Source organism: Salmo trutta, chromosome 8 (assembly GCF_901001165.1).
Source record: "Salmo trutta chromosome 8, fSalTru1.1, whole genome shotgun sequence".
NCBI classification, from domain to species: Eukaryota; Metazoa; Chordata; class Actinopteri; order Salmoniformes; family Salmonidae; genus Salmo; species Salmo trutta.
The window spans coordinates 27,036,449-27,061,678 of record NC_042964.1 but is presented as its reverse complement, the minus strand read 5'-3'; the positions used below and the strand labels follow the sequence as shown (position 1 = coordinate 27,061,678).

The following is a 25,230-nucleotide window of genomic DNA, read 5'->3' as shown; positions in this document are numbered from 1 at the left end:
ATCGGCTTACCCATCATCGTAAGGTGGAGGTCATAAGTTATTTGGGTTTTTACGAATTATCTTTGAAAGACAGGGTCCTGAAAAAGGGTGGTTTCATTTTATATATATATATATTTATTTATATATATATAATTACATCTGATGTGGGTCGAACATCTGAATCTCTCAATCTATTCTCGCATTCACAAAAAAATGTATCCTCTCTTTCGCTCCCTCTATTGTTCAGCCATATAATGTACTTTATCTAATGGCTGTGTCAGAGGACTGTTGGCACAATTTTAATGGTAGGTTTATTTGAACAGTGAGAGACAGAATAACAACAAGAAAAATGCATGTCAAAATGTTATAAATTGATTTGCATTTTAATGAGGGGAAATAAGTATTTGACCCCTCTGCAAAACATGACTTAGTACTTCAAAAAGAAAGGAGGACCAAGGCACTCTTCATATAATAGATTAAAATGCCTTTATTGGTATGGCATGTTCAATAGAAACAATGTTTTTAAAAATCCGATGCGTTTCGGCTGCATGGCCTTCGTCAGGGAGTACAAATAAATAATACAATGTTCTCTTTTTAACAGCTTTTCCAATTAACCCTAATTTGAAGAGGGAGTGGTTAAAATTGATTGGACACACCTAGTAAGCAATACTATACACACTTTAAAGTGAAATACTGTAGCTATGTTATCATAAAAATGTAACTCCAAGCTAGAAGTATCAGAACACTTAAAGGTAGTTCTAACCTTAAATATGGCTGGGAGAAGTGTCAAGAATAAGAAAGCAATATATTCCATAGTACACAAGAACACAGCAAAACATGAACAACAAGTGTCTAAACATAGCTGAGGGCAATTGAGCAAAATGTCCACTAGATGACAGCAAATGGACCCATCACAACCCTACAGGAAGGGTGAGAAATCCATATCTTCATTTAAACCCGGGTATTTAGTGGCCTGTAGTTTGTAAATCCAAAAACTTTCCCTTTGGTTCAACTGTTTAAGACGGTCCCCTTTTCTAATAGAGGCCAGGATATGATCAATACCCATAGCTTGTAGGGAGGCAGGGTTGCCATGGTGTAAGGACTTGTAATGCCTTGCCATGGGGTAGTCTTCATTGCCTACCCGTATGGCGTACTTGTGTTCCGCTAGGCGATCTTGAAGGCGTCTCTTTGTCCGTCCAATGTAGAACACCTTGCACTGTGGACTTTCCAATCTATAGATGACATGAGTGGTTTTGCAATTAATGAAATGCTTGACGTAATACTCCATTTTGGAAGCTGTATCAACAAAATACTTTTTCTGTGCAATATTTCTGCAATGGTTGCACCGGTTACATTTAAAAGAGCCCTTGGGTTTGTGGCCAAGCCAAGTTTTTTGAGAGTCACCCGGAAGATAACTGTGGACTAATTTGTCCTTTAGGGTAGGACATCTCTTAAAGCTTATGACTGGTGGCTCAGGAAAGACTTGGCGTATCACTGCGTATCACTTTGGATGATAATCATAACATCTTTATCTTTCAGGACCGTATTTTTAAACAGGTCAAAGGATGTGCCATGGGAGCTTGCTACAGCCCTTCCTACGCATGGCACATGTTGTTATTCTGTCAATTTTAACCTCTCCCTCTTCAAATTAGGGTTAATTGGAAAAGCTGTTAAAAAGAGAACATTGTATTATTTCTTTGTACTCCCTGACGAAGGCCATGCAGCCGAAACGCGTCGGATTTTTAAAAACATTGTTTCTATTGAACATGCCATACTAATAAAGGCATTTTAATCTATTATATGAAGAGTGCCTTGGTCCTTTCTTTTTGAAGTACTAAGTCATGTTTTGCAGAGGGGTCAAATACTTATTTCCCCTCATTAAAATGCAAATCAATTTATAACATTTTTGACATGCATTTTTCTTGTTGTTATTCTGTCTCTCACTGTTCAAATAAACCTACCATTAAAATTATAGACTGATCATTTCTTTGTCAGTGGGCAAACATACAAAATCAGCAGGGGATCAAACACTTTTTTCCCTCACTGTATATAGGGTGTAAAGTGTATGTCTCAATATGTCTTCTCTGTTAAAATAAAGGTTAAATAAATGTAAGAGTGCCAACAGTCCTCTGACACAGCCATTAGATAAAGTACATTATATGGCTGAACAATAGAGGGAGCGAAAGAGAGGATACATTTTTTTGTGAATGAGAGAATAGATTGAGGTTCAGATGTTCGACCCCACATTACTCAACTCTCGTCATGTATTGTGTGTGCGCACACATCAATGTAATTTTGGATCCTGTAGGATCTAGTTTCCCATCTGCCTCATCTCTCTCTCTCTCTCTCTCTCTGTCTTTCCTCCTCTTTCAGATTTAGATGCCATGGTGGGGCCTCAGCAGTTCAGAGGCTTAGCCAATTTTAGCACCTTTCTATTGGACCGTTCATCTGGGGTTCTTTTCCTGGGTGCGAGAGACGGCATACTGGCTGTGGATACACACAACTTGGCAAAGCAACCACACACGGTGAGGGAGGTTGTGTGTTTGTGTGTTGGTGGAGGGGTTGGGTGTGTGAAACTGAAATGCCTTGAAATGTGTTTTCTCATCTGTGCATGTTTCTCTCTCCTCTCTTATCGCTCTCTCTCTCTAGATCATGTGGGATGTTCATGAGGAGAAGAGGAGGTCCTGTGTGGCTATAGGAAAGACAGAGGTGAGAAATGTGTGTACAGTGGCTTGCGAAAGTGTTCACCCCCTTGACATTTTTCCTATTTTGTTGCCTTACAACCTGGAAATAAAATAGATTTTTGGGGGGTTTGTATCATTTGATTTACACAACATGCCTACCACTTTGAAGATGCAAAATATTTTTTATCGTGACACAAACAAGAAATAACAAAAAAAACAACTTGAGCATGCATAACTATTCACCTCCCCAAAGTCAATACTTTGTTGAGCCACCTTTTGCAGCAATTACAGCTGCAAGTCTCTTGGGGTATGTCTCTATAAGCTTGGCACATCTAGCCACTGGGGTTTTTGCCCATTCTTCAATACAAAACTGCTCCAGCTCCTTCAAGTTGGATGGGTTCCACTGGTGTACAGCAATCCTTAAGTCATACCACAGATTCTCAATTCGATTGAGGTCTGGGCTTTGAATAGGCCATTCCAAGACATTTAAATGTTTCCCTTAAACCACTCGAGTGTTGCTTTAGCAGTATGCTTAGGGTCATTGTCCTGCTGGAAGGTGAACCTCTGTCCCAGTCTCAAATCTCTGGAAGACTGAAACCGGTTTCCCCTCCAGAATTTCCCCGTATTTAGCGCCATCCATCATTCCTTCACTTCTGACCAGTTTCCCAGTCCCTGCTGATGAAAAACATCCCCACAGCATGATGCTGCCTTCCACCATGCTTCACTGTGGCAATGGTATTCTCGGGGTGATGAGAGGTGTTGGGTTTGCGTCAGACATAGCGTTTTTCTTGATGGCCAAAAAGCTACATTTTAGTCTCATCTGACCAGAGTATCTTCTCTCATATGTTTGGGGAGTCTCCCACATGCCTTTTGGCGAACACCAAATGTGTTTGCTTATTTTCTTCTTTAAGCAATGTTTTTTTTTCTTCTGGCCACTCTTCCTTAAAGCCCAGCTCTGTGGAGTATACAGCTTAAAGTGGTCCTATGGACAGGTACTCCAATCTCCGCTGTGGAGCTTTGCAGCTCCTTCAGGGTTATCTTTGGTCTCTTTGTTGCCTCTGATTAATGCCCTCCTTGCCTGGTCCGTGAGTTTTGGTGAGCAGCCCTCTCTTGGCATAATGGATTTAATGGTGCTCTGTGGGATGTTCAAAGTTTCTGATATTTTTTATAACCCAACCCTGATCTGTACTTCTCCACAACTTTGTCCCTGACCTGTTTGGAGAGCTCCTTGGTCTTCACAGTGCCGCTTGCTTGGTGGTGCCCCTTGCTTAAATGGTGTTGCAGACTCTTGGGCCTTTCAGAACAAGTGTGTATATATACTGAGATCATGTGACTTAGATTGCACACAGGTGGATTTTATTTGACTAATTATGTGAGTTCTATAGGAAATTGGTTACACCAGATCGTATTTAGGGGCTTCATAGCAAAGGGGGTAAATACATATGCACGCAATGTTTTTCATTTCACTTCATCAATTTGGACTATTTTGTGTATGTACATTACATGAAATCCAAATAAAAATCAACTTAAATGACAGGTTGTAATGCAACAAATTAGGAAAAACGCCAAGGGGGTGAATACTTTTGCAAGGCACTGTATATGTGTTGAAACGTTTAAACGAAAATGGGATCCTTAACATTAAGAAAGATTCTAACTCTGTCCCAATCCCCCCCACAAAACTAAAATCACAGTGCTAAACTAAAAATCACACAATCACAGAGAGGAAGAGGCAAACATTAGGCTACTTTGGTAAATTTGTGAGGCACGCAAGACAGGACAATGCTAGATACAGATTACCAAGACATACTATATGTGCATGGTTCTTTCTGCCTGCCCCCTCCACTCTCTCCCTCGCGCTGGCTCGCCTCCTCTTTCTCTTTGCTAATGATGCAAATGTGAGTTTAGTCTTCGGTCTGTTGTGTGTGTATAATATCCTAGCCTATTCATTGATAATTGGTCCTGCTTTACTGAAGTTGCGAGACATTGCAAGGCATGAAATTGGGAGATACAGCCTTCCATTGCGAGATGCATATATTGATTTCCAATAGATTGGCCAAGTGCACGGTGGCCGACCTGCGTATACTGTGCCCCTCCCCTCGCTAGCTCGCTATGAAAGATGCGAGTGTTTGTGTTTTCAGAAGTACGGCAACTAATCATTTTCTCCTCAAAAATACTGAATGTTTGGAGTACTTGACACTCAGAAATGGGAGTCGACACCGGGAGTCGATGTGCAAGGAGTCAAGGAATCAATTATTTTGGAGTCAACTTTGGAGTCCTGTATGGCAATACTTTGAGAAGTTAAATTAGGAGGTGGTGAAATGCAAACTTTGCAAAGTGGAATTGAATGGTAGTACTGGTGTAATGCTTAACCATCTTAAAGGGACTAACCATGAGACCCAAACTGTTGCTGGCAGCAGCACAGCTGCATTGTGAATTAACATGGAGTTTTATTTTTTTTTTTCTTATCGTTTTAATGGAAAAAGTAGGAGGATTAAAAGGGGCTAGGAGAGGAGGAATAAAGAGAAGAGGGGAGGGAGGAGGGGAGGGCGGAGAGGAAGGAGGAGAGGGCGGAGAGGAAGGAGGAGAGGAGGAGGGGAGAGGAAGAAGGAGAGGGGAGAGGGCGGAGGGGAGAGGAAGGAGGAGAGGGCGGAGAGGGCGGAGAGGAAGGAGGAGAGGGCGGAGAGGAAGGAGGAGAGGGCGGAGAGAGGAAGGAGGAGAGAGGAAAGAGGGGAGAGGAAGGAGGAGAGAGGAAGGAGGAGAGAGGAAGGAGGAGAGAGGGGAGCGGAAGGAGGAGAGAGGGGAGCGGAAGGAGAGAGGGGAGCGGAAGGAGGAGAGAGGGGAGAGGGAGGGGAGGGAGGAGAGGAAGGAGGGAGGAGAGAGGAGAGAGGGGAGAGGAAGGAGGAGAGAGGGGAGAGGAAAAAGGAGAGAGGGGAGAGGAAGGAGGGGAGAGGAAGGAGGGGAGAGGAAGGAGGGGAGAGGAAGGAGGAGAGGGCAAGGAGGGGAGAGGAAGGAGGAGAGGGCAAGGAGGAGAGGGCGGAGAGGAAGGAGGAGAGGAAGGAGGAGAGGGCGGAGAGGAAGGAGGAGAGGGCGGAGAGAGGAAGGAGGAGAGAGGGGAGAAGGAGGAGAGAGGGGAGAAGGAGGAGAGAGGGGAGAAGGAGGAGAGAGGGGAGAAGGAGGAGAGAGGGGAGAGGAAGGAGAGAGGGGAGAGGAAGGAGAGGAAGGAGGAGAGGAAGGAGGAGAGGAAGGAGGAGAGGGCGGAGAGGAAGGAGGAGAGGGCGGAGAGAGGAGAGGAAGGAGGAGAGAGAGGAGAGGAAGGAGGGGAGAGGGGAGAGGAAGGAGGGGAGAGGAAGAAGGAGAGAGGGGAGAGGAAGAAGGAAAGAGGGGAGAAGAAGGAGGAGAGAGGGGAGAGGAAGGAGGAGAGAGGGGAGAGGAAGGAGGAGAGAGGGGAGAGGAAGGAGGAGAGGGAGGAGAGGGGAGAGGAAGGAGGAGAGGGGAGAGGAAGGAGGAGAGAGGGGAGAGGAAGGAGGAGAGAGGGGAGAGGAAGGAGGGGAGAGGAAGGAGGAGAGAGGGGAGAGGAAGGAGGAGATGGGAGAGGAAGGAGGAGAGGAAGGAGGAGAGGGCGGAGAGGCAGGAGGAAGGAGGAGAGGGCGGAGAGAGAGGAGAGGAAGGAGGAGAGAGAGGAGAGGAAGGAGGGGAGGGAGAGAGAGGAGAGGAAGGAGGGGAGGGAGAGGAGAGGAAGGAGGGGAGGGAGAGAGAGGAGAGGAGGGGAGAGGAAGAAGGAGAGAGGGGAGAGGAAGGAGGAGAGGGGAGAGGAAGGAGGAGAGTGCGGAGAGGAAGGAGGAGAGGGCGGAGAGGAAGGAGGAGAGGGCGGAGAGGAAGGAGGGGAGGGAGGAAAGAGAGGGAGGAGAGAGAGGAGAGGAAGGAGGAGAGGAAGGAGGGGAGAGGAAGGAGGGGAGAGGGGAGAGAGGAAAGGGGAGAAGAAGGAGGAGAGGGCGGAGAGGAAGGAGGAGAGGGCGGAGAGGAAGGAGGGGAGGGAGGAGAGAGAGGAGAGGAAGGAGGAGAGAGAGGGGAGGGAGAGAGAGGAGAGGAGGGAGGAGAGAGAGGAGAGGAAGGAGGGGAGAGGAAGGAGGAGAGAGGGGAGAGGAAGGAGGAGAGGGGAGAGGAAGGAGGAGAGGAAGGAGGAGAGGGCGGAGAGGAAGGAGGAAGGAGGAGAGGGCGGAGAGAGAGGAGAGGAAGGAGGAGAGAGAGGAGAGGAAGGAGGGGAGGGAGAGAGAGGAGAGGAGGGAGGAGAGAGAGGAGGGGAGAGGGGAGAGGAAGAAGGAGAGAGGGGAGAGGGGAGAGGAAGGAGGAGAGGGGAGAGGAAGGAGGAGAGTGCGGAGAGGAAGGAGGAGAGGGCGGAGAGGAAGGAGGAGAGGGCGGAGAGGAAGGAGGGGAGGGAGGAAAGAGAGGGAGGAGAGAGAGGAGAGGAAGGAGGAGAGGAAGGAGGGGAGAGGAAGGAAGGGAGAGGGGAGAGGAAGGGGAGAGAGAGGAAAGGGGAGAAGAAGGAGGAGAGGAAGGAGAAGAGGGCGGAGAGGAAGGAGGAGAGGGCGGAGAGGAAGGAGGGGAGGGAGGAGAGAGAGGAGAGGAAGGAGGAGAGAGAGGGGAGGGAGAGAGAGGAGAGAGAGGAGAGGAAGGAGGGGAGAGGGGAGAGGAAGGAGGGGAGAGAGGAGAGGAAGGAGGGGAGAGGGGAGAGGAAGGAGGGGAGAGGGGAGAGGAAGAAGGAGAGAGGGGAAAGGAAGGAGGGAGGAGAGGAGAAAGGAGGAGAGAGGAGAGGAAGGAGGAGAGGGGAAAGGAAGGAGGAGAGGGGAGAGGAAGGAGGAGAGGGGGGAGAGGAAGGAGGAGAGGGCGGAGAGGAAGGAGGAGAGGGCGGAGAGGAAGGAGGAGAGGGCGGAGAGGGCGGAGAGGAAGGAGGGGAGGGAGGAGAGAGAGGAGGGAGGAGAGAGAGGAGTGGAAGGAGGAGAGAGAGGAGAGGAAGGAGGAAGGAGGGGAGAGGAAGGAGGGGAGAGGGAGGAGGGGAGAGGAAGGAGGGGAGAGGGAGGAGGAGAGGAAGGAGGAAGGGGGAGAGGAAGGAGGAGAGAGGAGAGGAAGGAGGAGAGGGGAAAGGAAGGAGGAGAGGGGAGAGGAAGGAGGAGAGGGGGGGAGAGGAAGGAGGAGAGGGCGGAGAGGAAGGAGGAGAGGGCGGAGAGGAAGGAGGAGAGGGCGGAGAGGGCGGAGAGGAAGGAGGGGAGGGAGGAGAGAGAGGAGGGAGGAGAGAGAGGAGGGGAAGGAGGAGAGAGAGGAGAGGAAGGAGGAAGGAGGGGAGAGGAAGGAGGGGAGAGGAAGGAGGGGAGAGGAAGGAGGGGAGAGGGAGGAGGAGAGGAAGGAGGAAGGGGGAGAGAGGAAGGAGGAGAGAGGGGAGAGGAAGGAGGAAGGAGGGGAGAGGAAGGAGGAGAGAGGGGAGAGGAAGGAGGAGAGGGGAGAGGAAGGAGGAGAGGGGAGAGGAAGGAGGGGAGAGGAGAGGAAGGAGGGGAGAGAGGGGAGAGGAAGGAGGAGAGAGGGGAGAGGGAGGAGGAGAGAGAGGAGGAGGAAGGAGGACAGGAGGAGGAGGGAGGAGAGAGAGAGGGGGGAAGAGAGGGGGGGGAGAGGAAGGAGGAGAGGAAGGAGGAGAGGGAGAGAGAGAGAGAGGGGAGGAAGGAGGGAGGAGAGAGGAAGGAGGAGAGAGGAGAGAGGAGAGGAAGGTGGAGAGGGGAGAGGAAGGAGGAGAGGGGAGAGGAAGGAGGGGAGAGGAGAGGAAGGAGAGGGGAGAGGAAGGAGGAGAGAGGGGAGAGGGAGGAGGAGAGGAAGGAGGAGGGGAGAGAGGGGAGAGGAAGGAGGGGAGAGGAGAGGAAGGAGGGGAGAGAGGGGAGAGGAAGGAGGAGAGAGGGGAGAGGAGGAGGAGAGCGATGAGGAGGAAGGAGGACGAAGGAGGAGAGAGAGAGAGAGAGAGAGAGAGGGGAGGAGGGGAAGAGAGAGGGGAGGAGAGAGGGGAGAGGAAGGAGGAAGGAGGAGAGAGAGGGGAGAGGAAGGAGGAGAGAGGGGAGAGAAAGCAGGAGAGAGGGGAGAGGGAGGAGGAGAGAGAGGAGGAGGAAGGAGGACAGAGGAGGAGGAGAGAGAGAGAGAGAGAGGGGGGGAAGAGAGAGGGGAGGAGGGGAAGAGAGGGGAGGAGGAGGGGAGGAGAGAGGGAAGGAGGAGGAGAGAGAGGAGAGAGGGGAGAGGAAGGAAAAGAGAGAGGAGAGGGAGGGGAGAGAGGGGAGAGGAAAGGGGAGAGAGGGGAGAGGAAGGAGGGGAGAGAGAGGGGAGAGGAAGGAGGAGAGAGGGGAGAGGAAGGAGGAGAGAGGGGAGATGGAGGAGGAGGAGAGGGGAGAGGGAGGAGGAGGAGAGGAAGGAGGAGAGAGGGGAGAGGAAGGAGAGGAGAGGAAGGAGGGGAGAGAGGGGAGAGGAAGGAGGAGAGGGGAGAGGGGAGAGGGAGGAGGAGGAGGAGGAAGGAGGGCAGAGGAGGAGGAGGAAGGAGGAGAGAGAGAGAGAGGGGGGGAAGAGAGAGGGGAGGAAGGAGGAGAGAGGGGAGAGGAAGGAGGAGAGAGGGGAGAGGAAGGAGGAGAGGGAGGAGGAGGAGAGGGAGGAGGAGGAGAGGGAGGAGAGGAGAGAGAGAGAGGGGAGGAAGGAGAAGAGGAGAGAGGGGAGAAGAGGGGAGGAAGGAGAAGAGGAGAGGGGAGGAGAGGAGGAGAGGGGAGGAAGGAGGAGAGGAAGGAGGAGAGGGAGGAAGAGAGGGCGGAGAGGAAGGAGGAGAGGGCGGAGAGGAAGGAGGAGAGGGCGGAGAGGAAGGAGGAGAGAGAGAGAGGAGGAAGGAGAAGAGGAGAGAGAGAGAGGGGAGGAAGGAGGAGAGAGAGGGGAGGGAGGAGAGAGAGGGGAGGAGGAGAGAGGGGAGGAGAGGAGGAAGAAGGAGGGGAGGAAGGAGAGAGGGGAGAAGAGGGGAGGAAGGAGAGAGGGGAGGGAGGGGAGGAGGAGGAGAGGAAGGGGAGGAGGAGGAGAGGAAGGGGAGGAGAGGAGGAAGGAGGGGAAGGAGGAGAGAGAGAGGGGGAAGGAGGAGAGAGACAGGGGGAGGAAGGAGGAGAGAGAGGGGAGGAAGGAGGAGAGAGAGGGGAGGAAGGAGAGGGGAGGAAGGAGGGGAGAGGGGAGAAGGAGAGGGAGGAGGAGAGGAAGGAGGAGAGGGAGAGAGAGAGAGAGAGAGAGAGAGGGGAGGAAGGAGACAAACATTGGCAGTAGAATGACCCATACTGAAGAGCTCAGTGACTTTCAATGTGGCATCGTCATAGGATTTCACCTTTCCAACAAGTCAGTTCGTCAAATTTTTGCCCTGCTAGAGCTACCCTGGTCAACTGTAAGTACTGTTATTGTGAAGTGGAAACATTAAGGAGCAACAACGGCTCAGCCGCGAAGTGGTAGGCCACACAAGCACACAGAACGGGACCGCCGAGTGCTGAAGCTCGTAGCGTGTAAAAATCATCAGTCTTCAGTTGCAACACTCACTACCGAGTTCCAAACTGCCTCTGGTAGCAATGTCAGCACAAGAACTGTTCGTTGGGAGCTTCATGAAATGGGTTTCCGTGGCCGAGTAGCCACACACAAGCCTACGATCACCACGCGCAATGCCAAGTGTCGGCTGGAGTGATGTAAAGCTCGCCGCCCTTGGACTGAAGGGAAATCTTAACACTACAGTATACAATGACATTCTAGACGATTCTGTGCTTCTAACTTTGTGGCAACAGTTTGGAGAAGGCCCATTCCTGTTTCAGCATGACAATACCCCCGTGCACAAAGCGAGGTCCATACAGAAATGGTTTGTCGAGATTGATGTGGAAGAACTTGACTGGCCTGCACAGAGCCCTGACCTCAACCCCATCAAACACCTTTGTTTGCGAAAGATTCAGCAAGCTACTGGCATTACACATCTGGCTAAAAGACTACTGTTGCTATGTTGGCATAACTTTTATAGATAACTTTGACACCTTTTGGAAACAGAAGATGCTCTACAGGAATGATGGAGTCCATACAAATCATCTTGGTGTCTGGACCCTGTCCTCACATTTCAAGGCCGTGTTGAGACAATTACTTATCATTGACCCACGCCCAGATAATCCCTACCATTGTGTTGCTGAGCTGTCATAGTGCTGCTGCAAATGTACATTTTCCCAGGGTTGTTGGCAGTCATAATGTAAGTAACCATATTCATGTTCCTCTAAATTCCTCTGTCAATCTGACAGCTATTGTCGCAGTAATCATGTGCCTTTGAACCTGAGTTATACTGTTAGCACCGAGACATTTGACCTAGTAGGAAGCCCACTGTGAGCAGTTCAAATGTAAATATTGCTGTCATGTCTACCTAGTACTGAGCGATTAGTGCTTCTTGAGGTCGGTTTCGTTTCGATTATATAAAAGAATCACTGTTTTCGATTTCGGTTTTGGTTATTTAGGTTGAATGCTGTAACAATACAGAATAAAACAATTAATAAAAGTCCCATGATGGTAGTGACTGCCCATTACTGCTTATCACTTATTAACATTACTCTACTTTTATAAAATATTTCAGTTGTGTATATTATATTTGTTTTATTTGATGACATTATTATTTCATTCCAAGTCATCATCTCATCTCTATAAAGATGCTGCATATGCTGTCTGACAAAAATCGCTATTTTATGACTGCTGAATACCAACTATCAATCACTTAGATCATGAATTTTCAGGTAGGGATACCTCACGAAGCAACAGCTGCTCTCTATATGCCCTCACGGTTGCGCATTTCTCTCTCTCTTCCGTAGCAGGTGTAAAAGGAACACAGTAGTAGATGGTCATTGTAGTTAATTGCCAAGTTTTATGCGCTAAACTATGTAGAATATTGGCCTGTTGGAAACTACAACTCCCTATTACATTGCACAGTTCAGCCTGGATCTGATTTACCTCTGTGCAATGTGTGCATTGAACTCACATAAAAAATAAATGGTCTGTGCGCGTTCACAGGGGCTGTTCAGAACTACCACCAACCCCTTCTCTCTATAATCTCTAGGGTTGCAAGTGTATATCTATTGTCATGGTGAAGAATAAGAGAGGGGTTGAGGTTGGAGGGGTTGGACACACACTATTGAAAAAGGGTTTTATGTCATGGTAAAGAGGTGGGGGGGGTGGGCTAAGGTTGGATTGATCAGTTGGGTCTTTCTGTAGCAGAGTGAGGTGGGTTGGGGGAGGTCTCATATGTCTTTCACCAATGGGGGCCCTCTGGTTTCTTATCGGAACCATCCGTGGTTCTGGTGTTCAGTATAGTCCTAGTCGGTATTAGATAGAATGTCGCGGCCCCTCCCGCCTGTGGGGAAAACTAACCTGTGGTTACTTAGATTACTTGACTGGTTTCAAATGTAATGGTCTTGTTATGTGTTTGTTTTAGTCAATTACAAAATTACATTTAAGAAAAGAACAACATGTCTAAGGATTACTGCCCTCCCAAGCAAAAAGTAACTGCTCATTTGGTCGAAAATTAGCTAATGTAATTTTTGTTACATTAAATGCATGCTTAATCATGTGGACAAGTATCCTGCCTCTATTGTATTGTGTTTTGGAGAAAATGGGGGTCGTATTAGCAGTAACTGCAAAAGGTTATTGTGAAACCAAGGTAAATGGCAGTAACTGAACTTACTGCCTTTTAGCTTGGTTTCAACCTGCCCTTGGCTGCAGTTACTGCGTTTTACCTTGGTTTCATATCATTTTATTCTGATAGTGATGCAATCGAATCTGTATGGCACTGATTGACAGCTACACACACATACATTGCTAATCTAGGGATACAACACCATGACACAGCATTCCCGGTTGGAAATTATGGTTTAACTTGCTCTGAAACACCGACATCCTGACACTGCTAAGAACTAGCTAGCTAAGTAGATCTGAGATCAAAATGTATTAGCTAGCTAGCATGCTAAGCTAGCTAGCTAGCATGCTAAGCTAAGCTAGCTAGCGAGCATAGACTAACAATGCTACCTGCTCTCATAAGAGATCTGCAATTGATACTAACTTCAATCTATTAGCCATATAATGAATTATATTCTGAAATTTCATATAATTAATTATATTCTGAAATTTCGCGCCCCTACCAAAACGTCAAAAGCTACCTAGCTAGCATTAGCATGAAGCAATAGAATTGTGCTACATGTTCCCATAAGAGACGATCAGCAGTTTATACTAGCTTCAATCTATTATACCTATAATTAATATAATCTCTGTAGTTGTATTCTGACATTCAATGGGTTATTTGAATCCATAACATTACACCACACACACGATCTCTAGACAGCTGACGGTCAGTTGGACGTGCACCCCATACTGAATTGTCAAAATCCACGCACACTTGTTTTCCGGATGAGCGCACACACAGCATTGCTAGCTCATTAATAATATATCTACTCACATGTTCATGGTTTCCTTTTATATTCCAGTATTGCGTGACTGTCCCGGTCAGGAAAGTTAAAATCCCAAATTGTATCCATGACCTTTTGTTGGTGTCATATGTAATTAGTACAACAAGCTTTGACATGCCAAATGTGTGCTCAATGTGTCTGCTTCAGTGCCATCATTGCATGAATGCTGAAAAAACTATTTTGCATGACTTCCACCAATCCCTGTGGTCTAGATGATTAGTATCTATGCGGATCAAAGTTGCCATGTGAGGGTGTATTAGGACAGTACAACCACTTCAATACTTGGTTTTATTCCTGTCAATGTCCATCCATGCAATTTTTTTTTTTATTTGTAAATAAAGATGAATATTTAAGAGAACTTTTTGGGAGCAGGTATGAAATGAATAGATGAACTGAGTTATGACAGTGAAAATTATTATGATAAATGTTTGCACAAGATAAAAATCAACATTGATTACATTATAGAATAACTGAAAAGGATTATGATCATATGTTTGCACACCACAACATGTCAGTATTAATTATTATCATCCATGACAGAATACAATCATTAGGATGCATGTTCCTGATTATTTGCTCTATTTATTTCAGTTGAGCTTGAGGGCCACATTCCAACAAAGATTCATGATCTACCCCCTTTAACTGAAGTCAGTGTCAACACTATTTGAAGAAATAGAGAACCAGTGAGTGGTCTCTGACTCCTTAGACATCAGTCTATCAGATGAGAAATCAATTGCCGATGATGATGAGGAAGATTATCATCCACCTTCAGAGTTGGATGTTCCAGCACAAGTGGCAGCTGAGCCCGTGGACACAACTCCAGACAACCTATCAAACAAGAAATCCAAGATTCCACCAATGGGTAAGCCATGTGGTCCCAAATGCAAGAGACAATGTACTCAGAATATTTCAGAGGGTAGACAAATGGAAATATGGGAAAAGTATTGGGAGATGAAGTATAAGGAGAAGAGAACATGGATCTTCCACATGATGGCACAGCAATCTAAGAAAAATATCACTGTTGGCGCTGACAGTCGACGCAGCAGGTCGTTTCTGTACCATCTTCCAAACCAGAGCGGTTCTGCACAACAAGTGTGCAAAGTGTTTTTTCTGACAACATTGGGCTACCACCCCAAAAATAACAGGCTGATTGTCACGATGATGGGCAAGACAATCACCACCAAACTGAGGGGAAAGAAATCTATCGCAATGCGGTAAAGGGAAGGAACATCAGCTTTGTGAAGCTTGGAGAGGAGGAGTGCAAGCTCTGTTTGTTTGGTGCAGGGTCATCATCTGAAGATGGAGCACAGGGAGAATGAGGCCATGGAAACCCAAGCTTGCCAAGACAACAGCCATGCAACACCTGAATTCACCATCACCAACCCTGACTGCATGCAATGTAGGAAAGATGAGGAACATAAGAAGTCTGCATGGCAGAGCAGAAGCCATTACCAGGCTGGTGCACAGAAAGATTGTCCTGAGGACTGGTCTCTTAAGGAGTGTTGATATGCAAAAAGTCATCATGCTCCCTCGCATGCCAGGTGTGAAAACAGCATTGTTCACAAGAAGAATCATTGCCTATCACGAGACATTTGCCACCATTGGAAAGAAGTCTCAAAAGACAAAGAAAACAATATCAGTGGTATGGCATGAAGGAAAAGCTGGTCGGAAGGCAGAGGAGATTACTTCATCTTACGTAACAACACTGGAGAGGGAGAGAGATGTCAAGCATGCAGTGTATTGGGTGGATAACTGCACTCTCAAAACAAAAAACTGGTGCCTCCTAACATCACTGGTGAGTGTTGTCAATGCTGACTCAACTTTGATGGAGGACATAACCCTCAAGCTCTTTGAGCCAGGACACACCTTCATGAGTGTAGACATTTTCCACCATGGTGTGGAACATTACATGAAAGCTCGACCTGGAGGTGTGGTGTACGACTTCGGGGACTTCCTCCATGTGGTCGCCACCTCCAATGCAGGCAAGGTGGAGGTGGTCGAAATGAAAAAGGAAAACATCCTGGCATTTAAAGCTGGCCATTCCATCATCAAGCTGAAGAAGGCAGCAGTACCAAAGCTGGCAGAGATGGCTGAGATCCAGTTGAGGCGTGGATCCAGGAGCCTCTTCTACAAAGTCTCCCATGAAGAAAAAGACTTCACAGAGCTTGACTTTATCATGAAGAAAGTCACTCTAGAGACACCCTCGACACTACGTACACACTATAGAGGGATAGAAGAGTCCAAGAAGATGGACATAATCACCAAGCTGTGTCCTCTGAGGCCTGCAAATCAAAGGCAGTTCTGGAATGCTTTGGCTGTGAACAGCATTGATGAGGAGTGATATGGAAGTTGAAATGAAATGTTACTTAAAAATGTCATTTGGGTCCTCTTATGAACATGTAAATATGTTTAAAATGTATTCTTAAAGCTGTTATTTATTCATTCATTCAAAGTGTCATTTGAAAAAATACAAATAAAATGCTAATAAAAACAATCTCATGGTCATTTTTTATAATTTGTGTTACCCTACGTCATACTTCTATCATGTTCCATCATTATATATTACAAGACAGGTCATCATTTAATGTAATTCAAACAATTGCAGTGCTTCTTTTCACATTTATTCTTATAACAAGACATGGGCTACTTGTCAAACACAGTATGTAATGTGACTGACGCAGAACCTACAGTACATCTCTATGTAAATGGAACTGGTACTTTAGTGGAAGACACACAAAGGATGCAGTTTCAACTCTGTTACACTGTCAGTAATTACACTGCTCTTGTATTAATAGCATAAATGAGAAGTATAGTAAACTAACAAATGAAAATGGCAGATACTGCTCTTTGCTTTGGCATTACCCTTGTTGGCATGTGGACTAATATGTTGTTGAGCTGTGTTCTTACACTGGTACAGTCATGCCCTATGAGAGATGTATGACTGCGCATGTGCGAAAATAAATAAAGTGCATTTTCCCCCGTTCTGGTTAAGACACCAATGATGAACATGTGTGTTTATTCCTCTGTTAAGTAAACCGGTATTCCTGTCCTGAAGATGTCAGCACCAACAGGTTATGGGCCCAGGAGGGAACATGGAAGCCGATGGAATAGATTATATTTCGACGGAGATGAAAAAAACTACGAGTTATGGGAGACAAAGTTTTTGGGGCACTTGCGTTTGCTTGGGCTAAAGGCCGCCATATTGAGCGTGGATGAAGATGAAGAAGACAGAGAGAAAAATGAAGAAGCCTACGCCGAAATGATACAGATTGTGGATGATAAAAGCCTTTCCCTGATAATGAGAGAAGCAGCAGATGATGGGAGAAAAGCGTTGAAGATATTGAGGGAACATTATGCAGGTAAAGGGAAGCCACGTGTGATTAGCCTCTACACTGAACTAACTTCTCTTCAGAAAGCCGCTGACGAAAGTGTTACGGACTATATCATTCGTGCTGAGACGGCTATTACAGCACTGAGAAATGCTGAAGAGACTTTAAGTGACGGGCTGTTGATTGCAATGATTCTGAAAGGTTTGCCCGAATCATTTAAGCCGTTTGCCATCCACATAACGCAGAGTGACGAGCCGACAACTTTTGGCAAGTTCAAAACCAAGTTGAGGAGCTATGAAAGCACCGAGAAGTTTAGCGCCATTTCCACTGACGACAACGTGATGAAGGCAAGTAACATTAAAGTTAGCTGGCCAAGAGGGAGAGATAAAGGGACCGAGATAACCTGCTTCAACTGTGGCCAAAAAGGGCACAAGGCCCGGGAATGTACCGTTACTGGAGAGCGCAAAGAACGGAGACAGTGGTGTAGTTTTTGCAAGAGCTCCACTCATACTGACGCAAATTGCAGACGAAAAAGAAGAGACAATGTGAAACAAGCAACAGATGCTGAATGCCACACATTTGCATTCAGGATAAGTGACTGTCAGGTTAGTGGACTGAAACAGAAAGGGCTGATGGTTGATATGGGAGCAACGTCACATATAGTCACGGACATCGGGAAGTTTAAGGAGTTTGACGAGACTTTCAAACCGGAAAAACATTCCGTGGAGCTGGCTGACGGAACAAGCACGAATGGTGTCGCGGAGAGGAGAGGTGCAGCGGAGGTTTACCTGAGAGACAACACGGGTCGTCAGGTAAAAACAACGCTGACGAAGGCGCTGTACGTGCCGTCGTTTCCACAGGACATTTTCTCTGTTAAAGCAGCGACAGCCAACGGAGCTTCAGTCAACTTTCGACAGGGGTGTAACAAGCTCATCCACAAGAACGGTACCACTTTTGACATCGAGGAGTACGATAGTAAAGTCTATCTTAACACTGTAAGTGATGAATATGATGATGGATGTCATGGGTGCTATGATATTCACACATGGCACAAAATTCTTGGACACTGTAATTTTGAGGATGTGTCAAAGTTAGAAAATGTGACAGAGGGAATGAAAATCACAGGTAAGATTGACAAATCTACCCTCAACTGTGAAATCTGCACTCAGGGAAAATTTGTTCAGAGCAGAAACAGAGAGCCTGATGAAAAAGCAAAAGCGGCTCTTGAGCTTGTGCACACTGATTTGGCTGGCCCTATTGAGCCAGAGGCGAAAGATGGGTTCAGATATACTCTAACATTTACGGATGATTATTCAGGGGCAGTTTTTGTGTATTTCCTAAAAGCAAAGAGTGATACTGTAAAAGCAACTGAGAAGTTTATTGCTGATGTGGCCCCTTATGGGAAAATAAAGTGTGTCAGGTCAGATAATGGCACAGAGTTCACAGCCAAAGAGTTCCAGTCACTGCTCAGTAAGAACGCCATAAGACATGAAACTTCAGCCCCTTACTCACCCCATCAAAATGGGACCGCTGAGAGAAATTGGAGAACACTGTTCGAAATGGCAAGATGCATGCTACTTGAAAGCAACCTACCAAAGAACTTGTGGACATATGCTGTAATGACTGCTGCAGTAATTCGCAATAGGTGTTACAATAAGCGTGTAGGACAGACTCCACACTACATGTTTACTGGGAGAAAGCCTGATCTTTCAAAGATGAAAGAATTTGGATCTGTTTGCTATGCATATAGACAGAACAAGAAAAAGTTAGACTCAAGATGTGAAAAGGGTATTTTTGTCGGGTATGATAAAAATAGTCCAGCATACCTAGTCTACTACCCAGACACTGGGAAAGTTCTTAAAAACAGATTAGTCAAGTGTGTTACAAAAGGTGTAGTCGAACACCAAACTCAGACAGATTTGGAAATCAGTGATGATCTTCATGGGGAGAGATTTGAAAACCCCATGCCGAAAGCCAAGATGGCAGATCAAAACTCAGAAGAGACACAAGATGTGCAAATTGAGACTTCAGATGGTCAGAGTCCACGCTATCCAGACAGAGCGAGGAAGAAACCCCAGTACTTAAAAGACTATGAGTGTAAAGTGAAATGTGATGACCAGATACCACCTAGTGTTGACTACTGCTACAGAGTAATGTGCAATGCACCACATACCTTCAAAGAAGCAATGATTTCACCAAAATCAGAGATTTGGGCTACTGCTATGAAGGAGGAGATGGATTCCCTTAGGGAAAATGATACATTCACATTAACCACACTGCCAGAGGGTAAAAATGCAGTGGGGGGCAGGTGGGTCTATGCGGTCAAAAACAATTCAGATGAGACTGAGACATACAAGGCAAGATATGTTGCAAAGGGGTATAGTCAAGTGGCAGGAATAGACTATAAGGAGACTTTTTCTCCAACTGCAAATATGACATCAGTACGCTGTTTGATGCAGCTAGCAGCTCAGTATGACTTAGAGTTACATCAGATGGATGTCAAAACAGCATATCTACATGTTCCTATTGACTGTGAAGTGTACATGGAGCAACCAGAGGGTTTTGAAGTCAGGTCAGATACAGGTGAGCAACTAGTCTGCAAACTGAACAAGTCACTGTACGGCCTGAAACAGTCAGGAAGGAACTGGAACAAAATGTTGCATGATCACCTTAGTGAAAATGGTTTTACACAGAACCCAGCTGATCACTGTGTTTATAACAAACAAACTGCAACAGAAAGGATCATTTTGATAATTTGGGTCGATGATCTAATTATCGCTGCTAGTGATAGTGACTCACTCACAAGTGTAAAAGAAATGTTAAGTGAAAAATTTAAGATGAAAGATCTTGGGAGGCTTGGACATTTCCTAGGCATTGATTTTACACAAAGTGAAGGGAAAATAAAGATGAACCAAACAAGGTCAACACCATGTGAACAAAAACTAAACTCAGTGATGGTAAAATAAGTATTGAATATTGTCCAACGGCAGACATGGCTGCAGATGTTTTGACTAAACCTGTAACGAAGTTCAAAAATGAAAAATTCTTGGGTTACATGTTTGGAATATAAACTGACATTTGTGAGATGAATAACTGTAAGCTAAATGTGTTGATAAAGTTAGGTTGAATACGACTTGTACAGTATAAGAGCAAGTGGGGGTGTTGGCATGTGGACTAATATGTTGTTGAGTTGTGTTCTTACACTGGTACAGTCATGCCCTATGAGAGATGTATGACTGCGCATGTGCGAAAATAAATAAAGTGCATTTTCCCCCGTTCTGGTTAAGACATCAATGATGAACATGTGTGTTTATTCCTCCGTTAAGTAAACCGGTATTCCTGTCCTGAAGATGTCAGCACCAACAACCCTGCAATAACATATCATGCCAAGGAAAAAGGCAGTAACTGCCGTTTAAGGGTCAAAGGTCATGTCAGGGTCAACATGAATAAAAAATGTACTCAGAGTAAGGCAACAAATCATTACATCTCCAATGATCTCCCTAGAATTCATTTGGCCGGACAATTAAAACACTTTGAAGCCATTTTTCTCAGTTCCACTCTGAGCAGTTACTGCCTGTTTGCTTGGGAGGGCAGATTACTTTTCAACACTGCCTGTTCCTGATTATTCTCTCTATATTGAAAAACGTAATATTGTAGGGCTTCCCTCATGCCCCTTTTCATTACGGTGCTAGCAGCCAAGTGAGTGCTAGCTAGCTACTGACAGGAACATTAAGCTATCCAAGACCAACGACACAAACAGACTATACCGCTACAAGTAGTGAGTGGAGTTACAAATGGACTATACTAAACAAGTTAAATGTCTTACCTGTTATTAAATGTTTTCCACACACATAGCTACGTGTAGCCTACTTGAACACTGGATCGCCACATTTCCCACTCTCCCACCCCGAATAGCCTGAAGCCACAGGGCTCTTCTCGCAGGCTCTATTTCCCTACGTAGGAGCATTGCGAACCGTAGGTCGGGATTTTTCACCTGGTTATATGTATATGGAACAACACATAAGCTTTTCGGCAATGTTTTATTATTTCTAAGTAACAAAAAATCGACAACAATAGGAAGTAATGTTTGTTTTCCCCAATTTGTGGGCGTGGTCGAGGGGAATTCCTTATTATTACGTGAATATCAACTTGGAGTATAGATGCGGTAAAGATGTCAATTGAACTCAACCCAAACAATGGGAATGCGTGGGGGAAAGATGCCATGGGGGGAAAAAATCCAGAATCTCCTCATTGACCCCCAGCAAAATGTACCTATATTTAGGCTATTGTTTATATGTGTATTTCACACTATGTTGAAGTAAAAATAGGAGTATAATGCTTGTATGGATGTCAACCCCAATACCACCAATAAACTGCATTGCCGTTAAAAACAACTTTGACTACCACCACCGATTTCTGTATGCTAGCTATGCTACCAGTTTATACGAACGGGAGTTAGAATTTACAGTAGCAGTCACTTCTTCTAAACCTGAAAAATAACAACTTCTTTATGTTATGCAGCGAAAACAGCCAAATGTATCCAAATGAGACTTTATTAACCACATTGATGTATTGTAACAGGCCCACAATTGTAATTTTTGATTGTAATTTCACTCATCCCCCTGTCCTCTGTCTCCCTCTATAGGGTGACTGTAATAATTACATCCGCCTGCTAGAGTTTCTTGGAGACGGGCAGATCTACGCCTGTGGCACCTACGCTTTCGACCCGCAGTGTGCATTCCTGGTGTGTGTGTGTGTGTGTGTGCGTGCAATGAGCTGCAATTGAACCCTTCTGACATGTTTTCACACTCGTTCACACACCAAAGTGACAGGCAGACACACACACACACTCCGTTTGACACACATTTGATTGACAGGTACACACATATATGTTCATACAAAAACACATACAAGCAGACTTCATGCACACACACACACACACACACACACACACACACACACGTACACACACACACACACACACACAGAAGAAAGAAAGATAGAGAGCGAAAAAAAGCGAGAAGCATTTATCCCTCTTTCGTTCTTTCTTTCGTTCTTTCTTTCCTTTGTTCTTCGTTTTTTCTTTCACGTGCTTTCGGAATTTTTTTGTTATTTCTTTCTTTCGTTCTTTCATTCTTTATTCTTCCTTCTCTTGCTGGCCTCTTAGAATGACCTCATCTCTTTGCTTTTTCCCTTTTCTCATCCCTCTTTTTTCTCTCTTTCAGAACATGTCTTCATTCTCTCTGGAGCGATGGGAGGATGAAAGGGTGAGGACGGAGACAGGAAAAGGGAAATGTCCCTTTGAGCCCAGCCAGCACTATACAGCTGTCGTGGCAGGTAATAACACACACTTTACATACATACACACACAAACAAACAAACAAACAAACAGGTAATATAAACATTGAACATAGTGGCCACCCTGAGGTTAGCGTCCTATCCAGGGACGCTACTTGTACATCAAGCTGCCTCACGCTACAAAAACAGGAGATAGGCTCCTTCCCTATGGGCCGTTCTGGCTCAGACAAATCTTACTTACTTTACACATACTAATCCACTCTCAGAAATGCCTACAAATAACCCTCCCCTCTCTGTTTTTATGTCCCCTCTCTCACACTCTCAAATAAAATTTCATTGGTCGCATATACAGTTTTGCAGATGTTATAGCATGTGCAGCAAAATGCTCATGTTACTAGCTCCTAACAATGCAGTCAAATGTGAAATAGTATAAAGTACAGAAATAATAAAAAATGTGTAGGAAAAAAAACGGGAAAAAATCAAGAAATGTTGGAACGAATACAATTAACAACCGAAATAGCACTGTAACAGTAATCAAAATGCAGTCTATACATAGTATATACACACTGGATGAATTTACACAAGATATAATAATAATCTTAAAAAGTCTTAAAAACCTCATGGCAAAATGGATAGAATTGCAGGAAATTAGCTTTCGAACCAGAGTCCGGAATATAAATATATTCTCTCTCTCGCTCTCTCTCCTGCTCTCTAGGTGGTATCCTGTACACTGCCGCCACCAGTAACATTTTGGGAACGCTGTTCGATATCTCACGGGCCACCGGTCAGGAGCAGGAACGGATCCGCACTGAGAGATCCATCAACTGGCTCAGTGGTGAGAGGACACAAATACACACGCGTACACACACATACACACAGCGTGTGCAGACAAAACACACAGGCGCAATGCGCACACACACAGACCAAAAGCACATGCACAGACACACACACACACACACAGTGCTTCACAGACTTGTTTCACACGTCTCTCTTTCTTTCTTTCTTTCTCTCTTTCTCTCTCTCTCTCTCAAGTTGTTCATACCTGTGTGTGTTTCTCTCTCTCTCTCTCTCTGCAGACCCAGAGTTTGTGTCCTCAATGTTCATAAAGCAGGATGAAGACAACAACCCAACAGGAGACGACAACAAGATCTATTTCTTCTTTACCGAGGTCGCCAAGGAATACGACCTCTACACTACAGTCAAAGTTCCCAGGGTCGCACGTGTTTGCAAGGTGAGTGTTGGGCGTGGTGGAGGGTGTGGGGGTGAAGGGAGGTGAGGCGGTTGGATGTGTTTGTGTGTGTGTGTGTGTGTGCGTGCGTGCGTGCTTGAGCTTGCATGCGTTCTTACTACTCTTTCTTCATTTATCGATCCCTCTCCTTCCCCACCCCCCTTCTCTCTCTAGTCTGATGTAGGTGGTATGAAGACATTGCAGAGACGTTGGACCACCTTCATCAAGGCTCAGTTGGTGTGTGAGGACAGAGCCAGCGGACAACGCTACAACATACTAACAGATGTCTACACAACCCAACACACACCTAGCGATCCAAGCTCTACACACTTTTATGGGCTCTTTACTTCTCAGTGGTACGTATGGAGGGATGGAAGAAAGGATGGAGAAAGAGGTAGGGATGGAGTCCTTGTGTACTGCTCTTGTTTACACACCTTTTTCTTTACCAAAATCAAATCCTTCTCTCTATCTCTCTTTCTCCTGTGTATATACAGTGGCAAGAAAAAGTATGCGAACCCTTTGGAATTACCTGTATTTCTGCATAAATTGTTCATAAAATTTGATCTAATCTTCATCTAAGTCACAACAATAGACAAACACAGTCTGCTTAAACTAATAACATACTAACAATTATACGTTTTCATGTCTTTATTGAACACACCGTGTAAACATTCACAGTGTAGGGTGGGAAAAGTATGTGAACCCTTGGATTTAATAACTGGTTGACCCTCCTTTGGCAGCATTAAACTCAACTTAACGTTTTCTGTAGTTGTGGATCAGATCTGCACAACAGTCAGCAGGAATTTTGGACCATTCATCTTTACAAAACTGTTTAATTTCAGCAATATTTTTAGGATGTCTGGTGTGAACCGCTCTCGAGGTCATGCCACAGCATTTGAAATCGGGTTGAGGTCAGGATTTTGACTGGGCTACTCCAGAAGGCATATTTTCTTCTGTTGAAGCCATTCTGTTGATTTACTTCTGTGTTTTGGGTCGTTGTCCTGTTGAGCTTCAATTGGCGGACAGATAGCCTTACATTCTTCTGCAAAATGTCTTGATAAACTTGGGAATTTATTTTTCCATCGATGATAGCAAGCTGTCCAGGCCTTGAGGCAGCAAAGCAGCCCCAAACCATTGATGCTCCCTCCACCATACTTTACAGTTGGGATGAGGTTTTGACGTTGGTTTTACTATGCCTTTTTTTCTCCACAAATAGTGTTGTGTGTTCCTTCCAAACAACTCAACTTTAGTTTAATCAGAATATGTTGCCAACTTCTTTTGCGAACTTCAGACGTGCAGCATTGTTTTTTTTGGACAACAGTGTCTTCTTCCGTGGTGTCCTCCCATGAACATCATTCTTGTTTAGTGTTTTACGTATCGTAGACTCGTCAACAGAGATGTTAGCATGTTCCAGAGATTTCTGTAAGTCTTTAGCTGACACTTGGATTCTTCTTAAACTCATTGAGGATTCCACACTGTGCTCTTGTTGTCATCTTTGCAGGACTGCCCCTCCTAGTGAGAGTAGCAACAGTGCTGAACTTTCTCCATTTATAGACAATTTGTCTTACCTTGGACTGATGAACATCAAGACTTTTAGAGATACTTTTGTAACCCTTTCCTGCTTTATTTAAGTCAACAATTCTTAATCTTAGGTCTTCTGAGATCTCTTTTGTTCAAGGCATGGTTCACATCAGGCGATGCGTCTTGTGAATAGCAAACTCAAATTTTGTGAGTGTTTTTTATAGGGCAGGGCAGCTCTAAACAACATCTCCAATCTCGTCTCATTGATTACATTTACATTTATGTCATTTAGCAGACACTCTTATCCAGAGCGACTTACAAATTGGTGCATTCACCTTATGATATTCTATTGGACTCCAGGTCAGCTGACTCCAGGTTAGCTGACTCCTGACTCCAATTAGCTTTTGGAAAAGTCATTAGCCTAGGGGTTCACATACCCTTTCCAACCTACATTGTGAATGTTTAAACGATGTATTCAATATAGTCAAGAAAAATACAATACTTTGTGTGTTATTAGTTTAAGCACACTGTTTCTCTATTGTTGTGACTAAGATAGAGATTAGATAAAATGTTCTGACTAATTTATGCAGAAAACTAGGTAATTCCAAAGGGTTCACATACTTTTTCTTACCACTGTATGTGTGTGTTTGTGTGTGCATGCACGTGTG

The 25,230-nt window shown here is 45.4% G+C and overlaps 1 protein-coding gene across 1 annotated transcript in view; it reads left to right on the top strand.

The window, feature by feature from the left end:
* The window catches only part of sema4f (sema domain, immunoglobulin domain (Ig), transmembrane domain (TM) and short cytoplasmic domain, (semaphorin) 4F), a 45,509-nt gene that overhangs the window by 15,316 nt on the left and 4,963 nt on the right, over positions 1-25,230 (top strand). The window contains exons 2-8 of the mRNA XM_029759612.1: positions 2,353-2,504; positions 2,629-2,688; positions 21,161-21,259; positions 21,741-21,852; positions 22,529-22,648; positions 22,890-23,044; positions 23,216-23,397. Coding sequence (XP_029615472.1) covers positions 2,364-2,504; positions 2,629-2,688; positions 21,161-21,259; positions 21,741-21,852; positions 22,529-22,648; positions 22,890-23,044; positions 23,216-23,397 — 869 coding nt within the window. The 5' untranslated portion in view covers positions 2,353-2,363. The remainder of the gene's footprint in view (positions 1-2,352; positions 2,505-2,628; positions 2,689-21,160; positions 21,260-21,740; positions 21,853-22,528; positions 22,649-22,889; positions 23,045-23,215; positions 23,398-25,230) is intronic.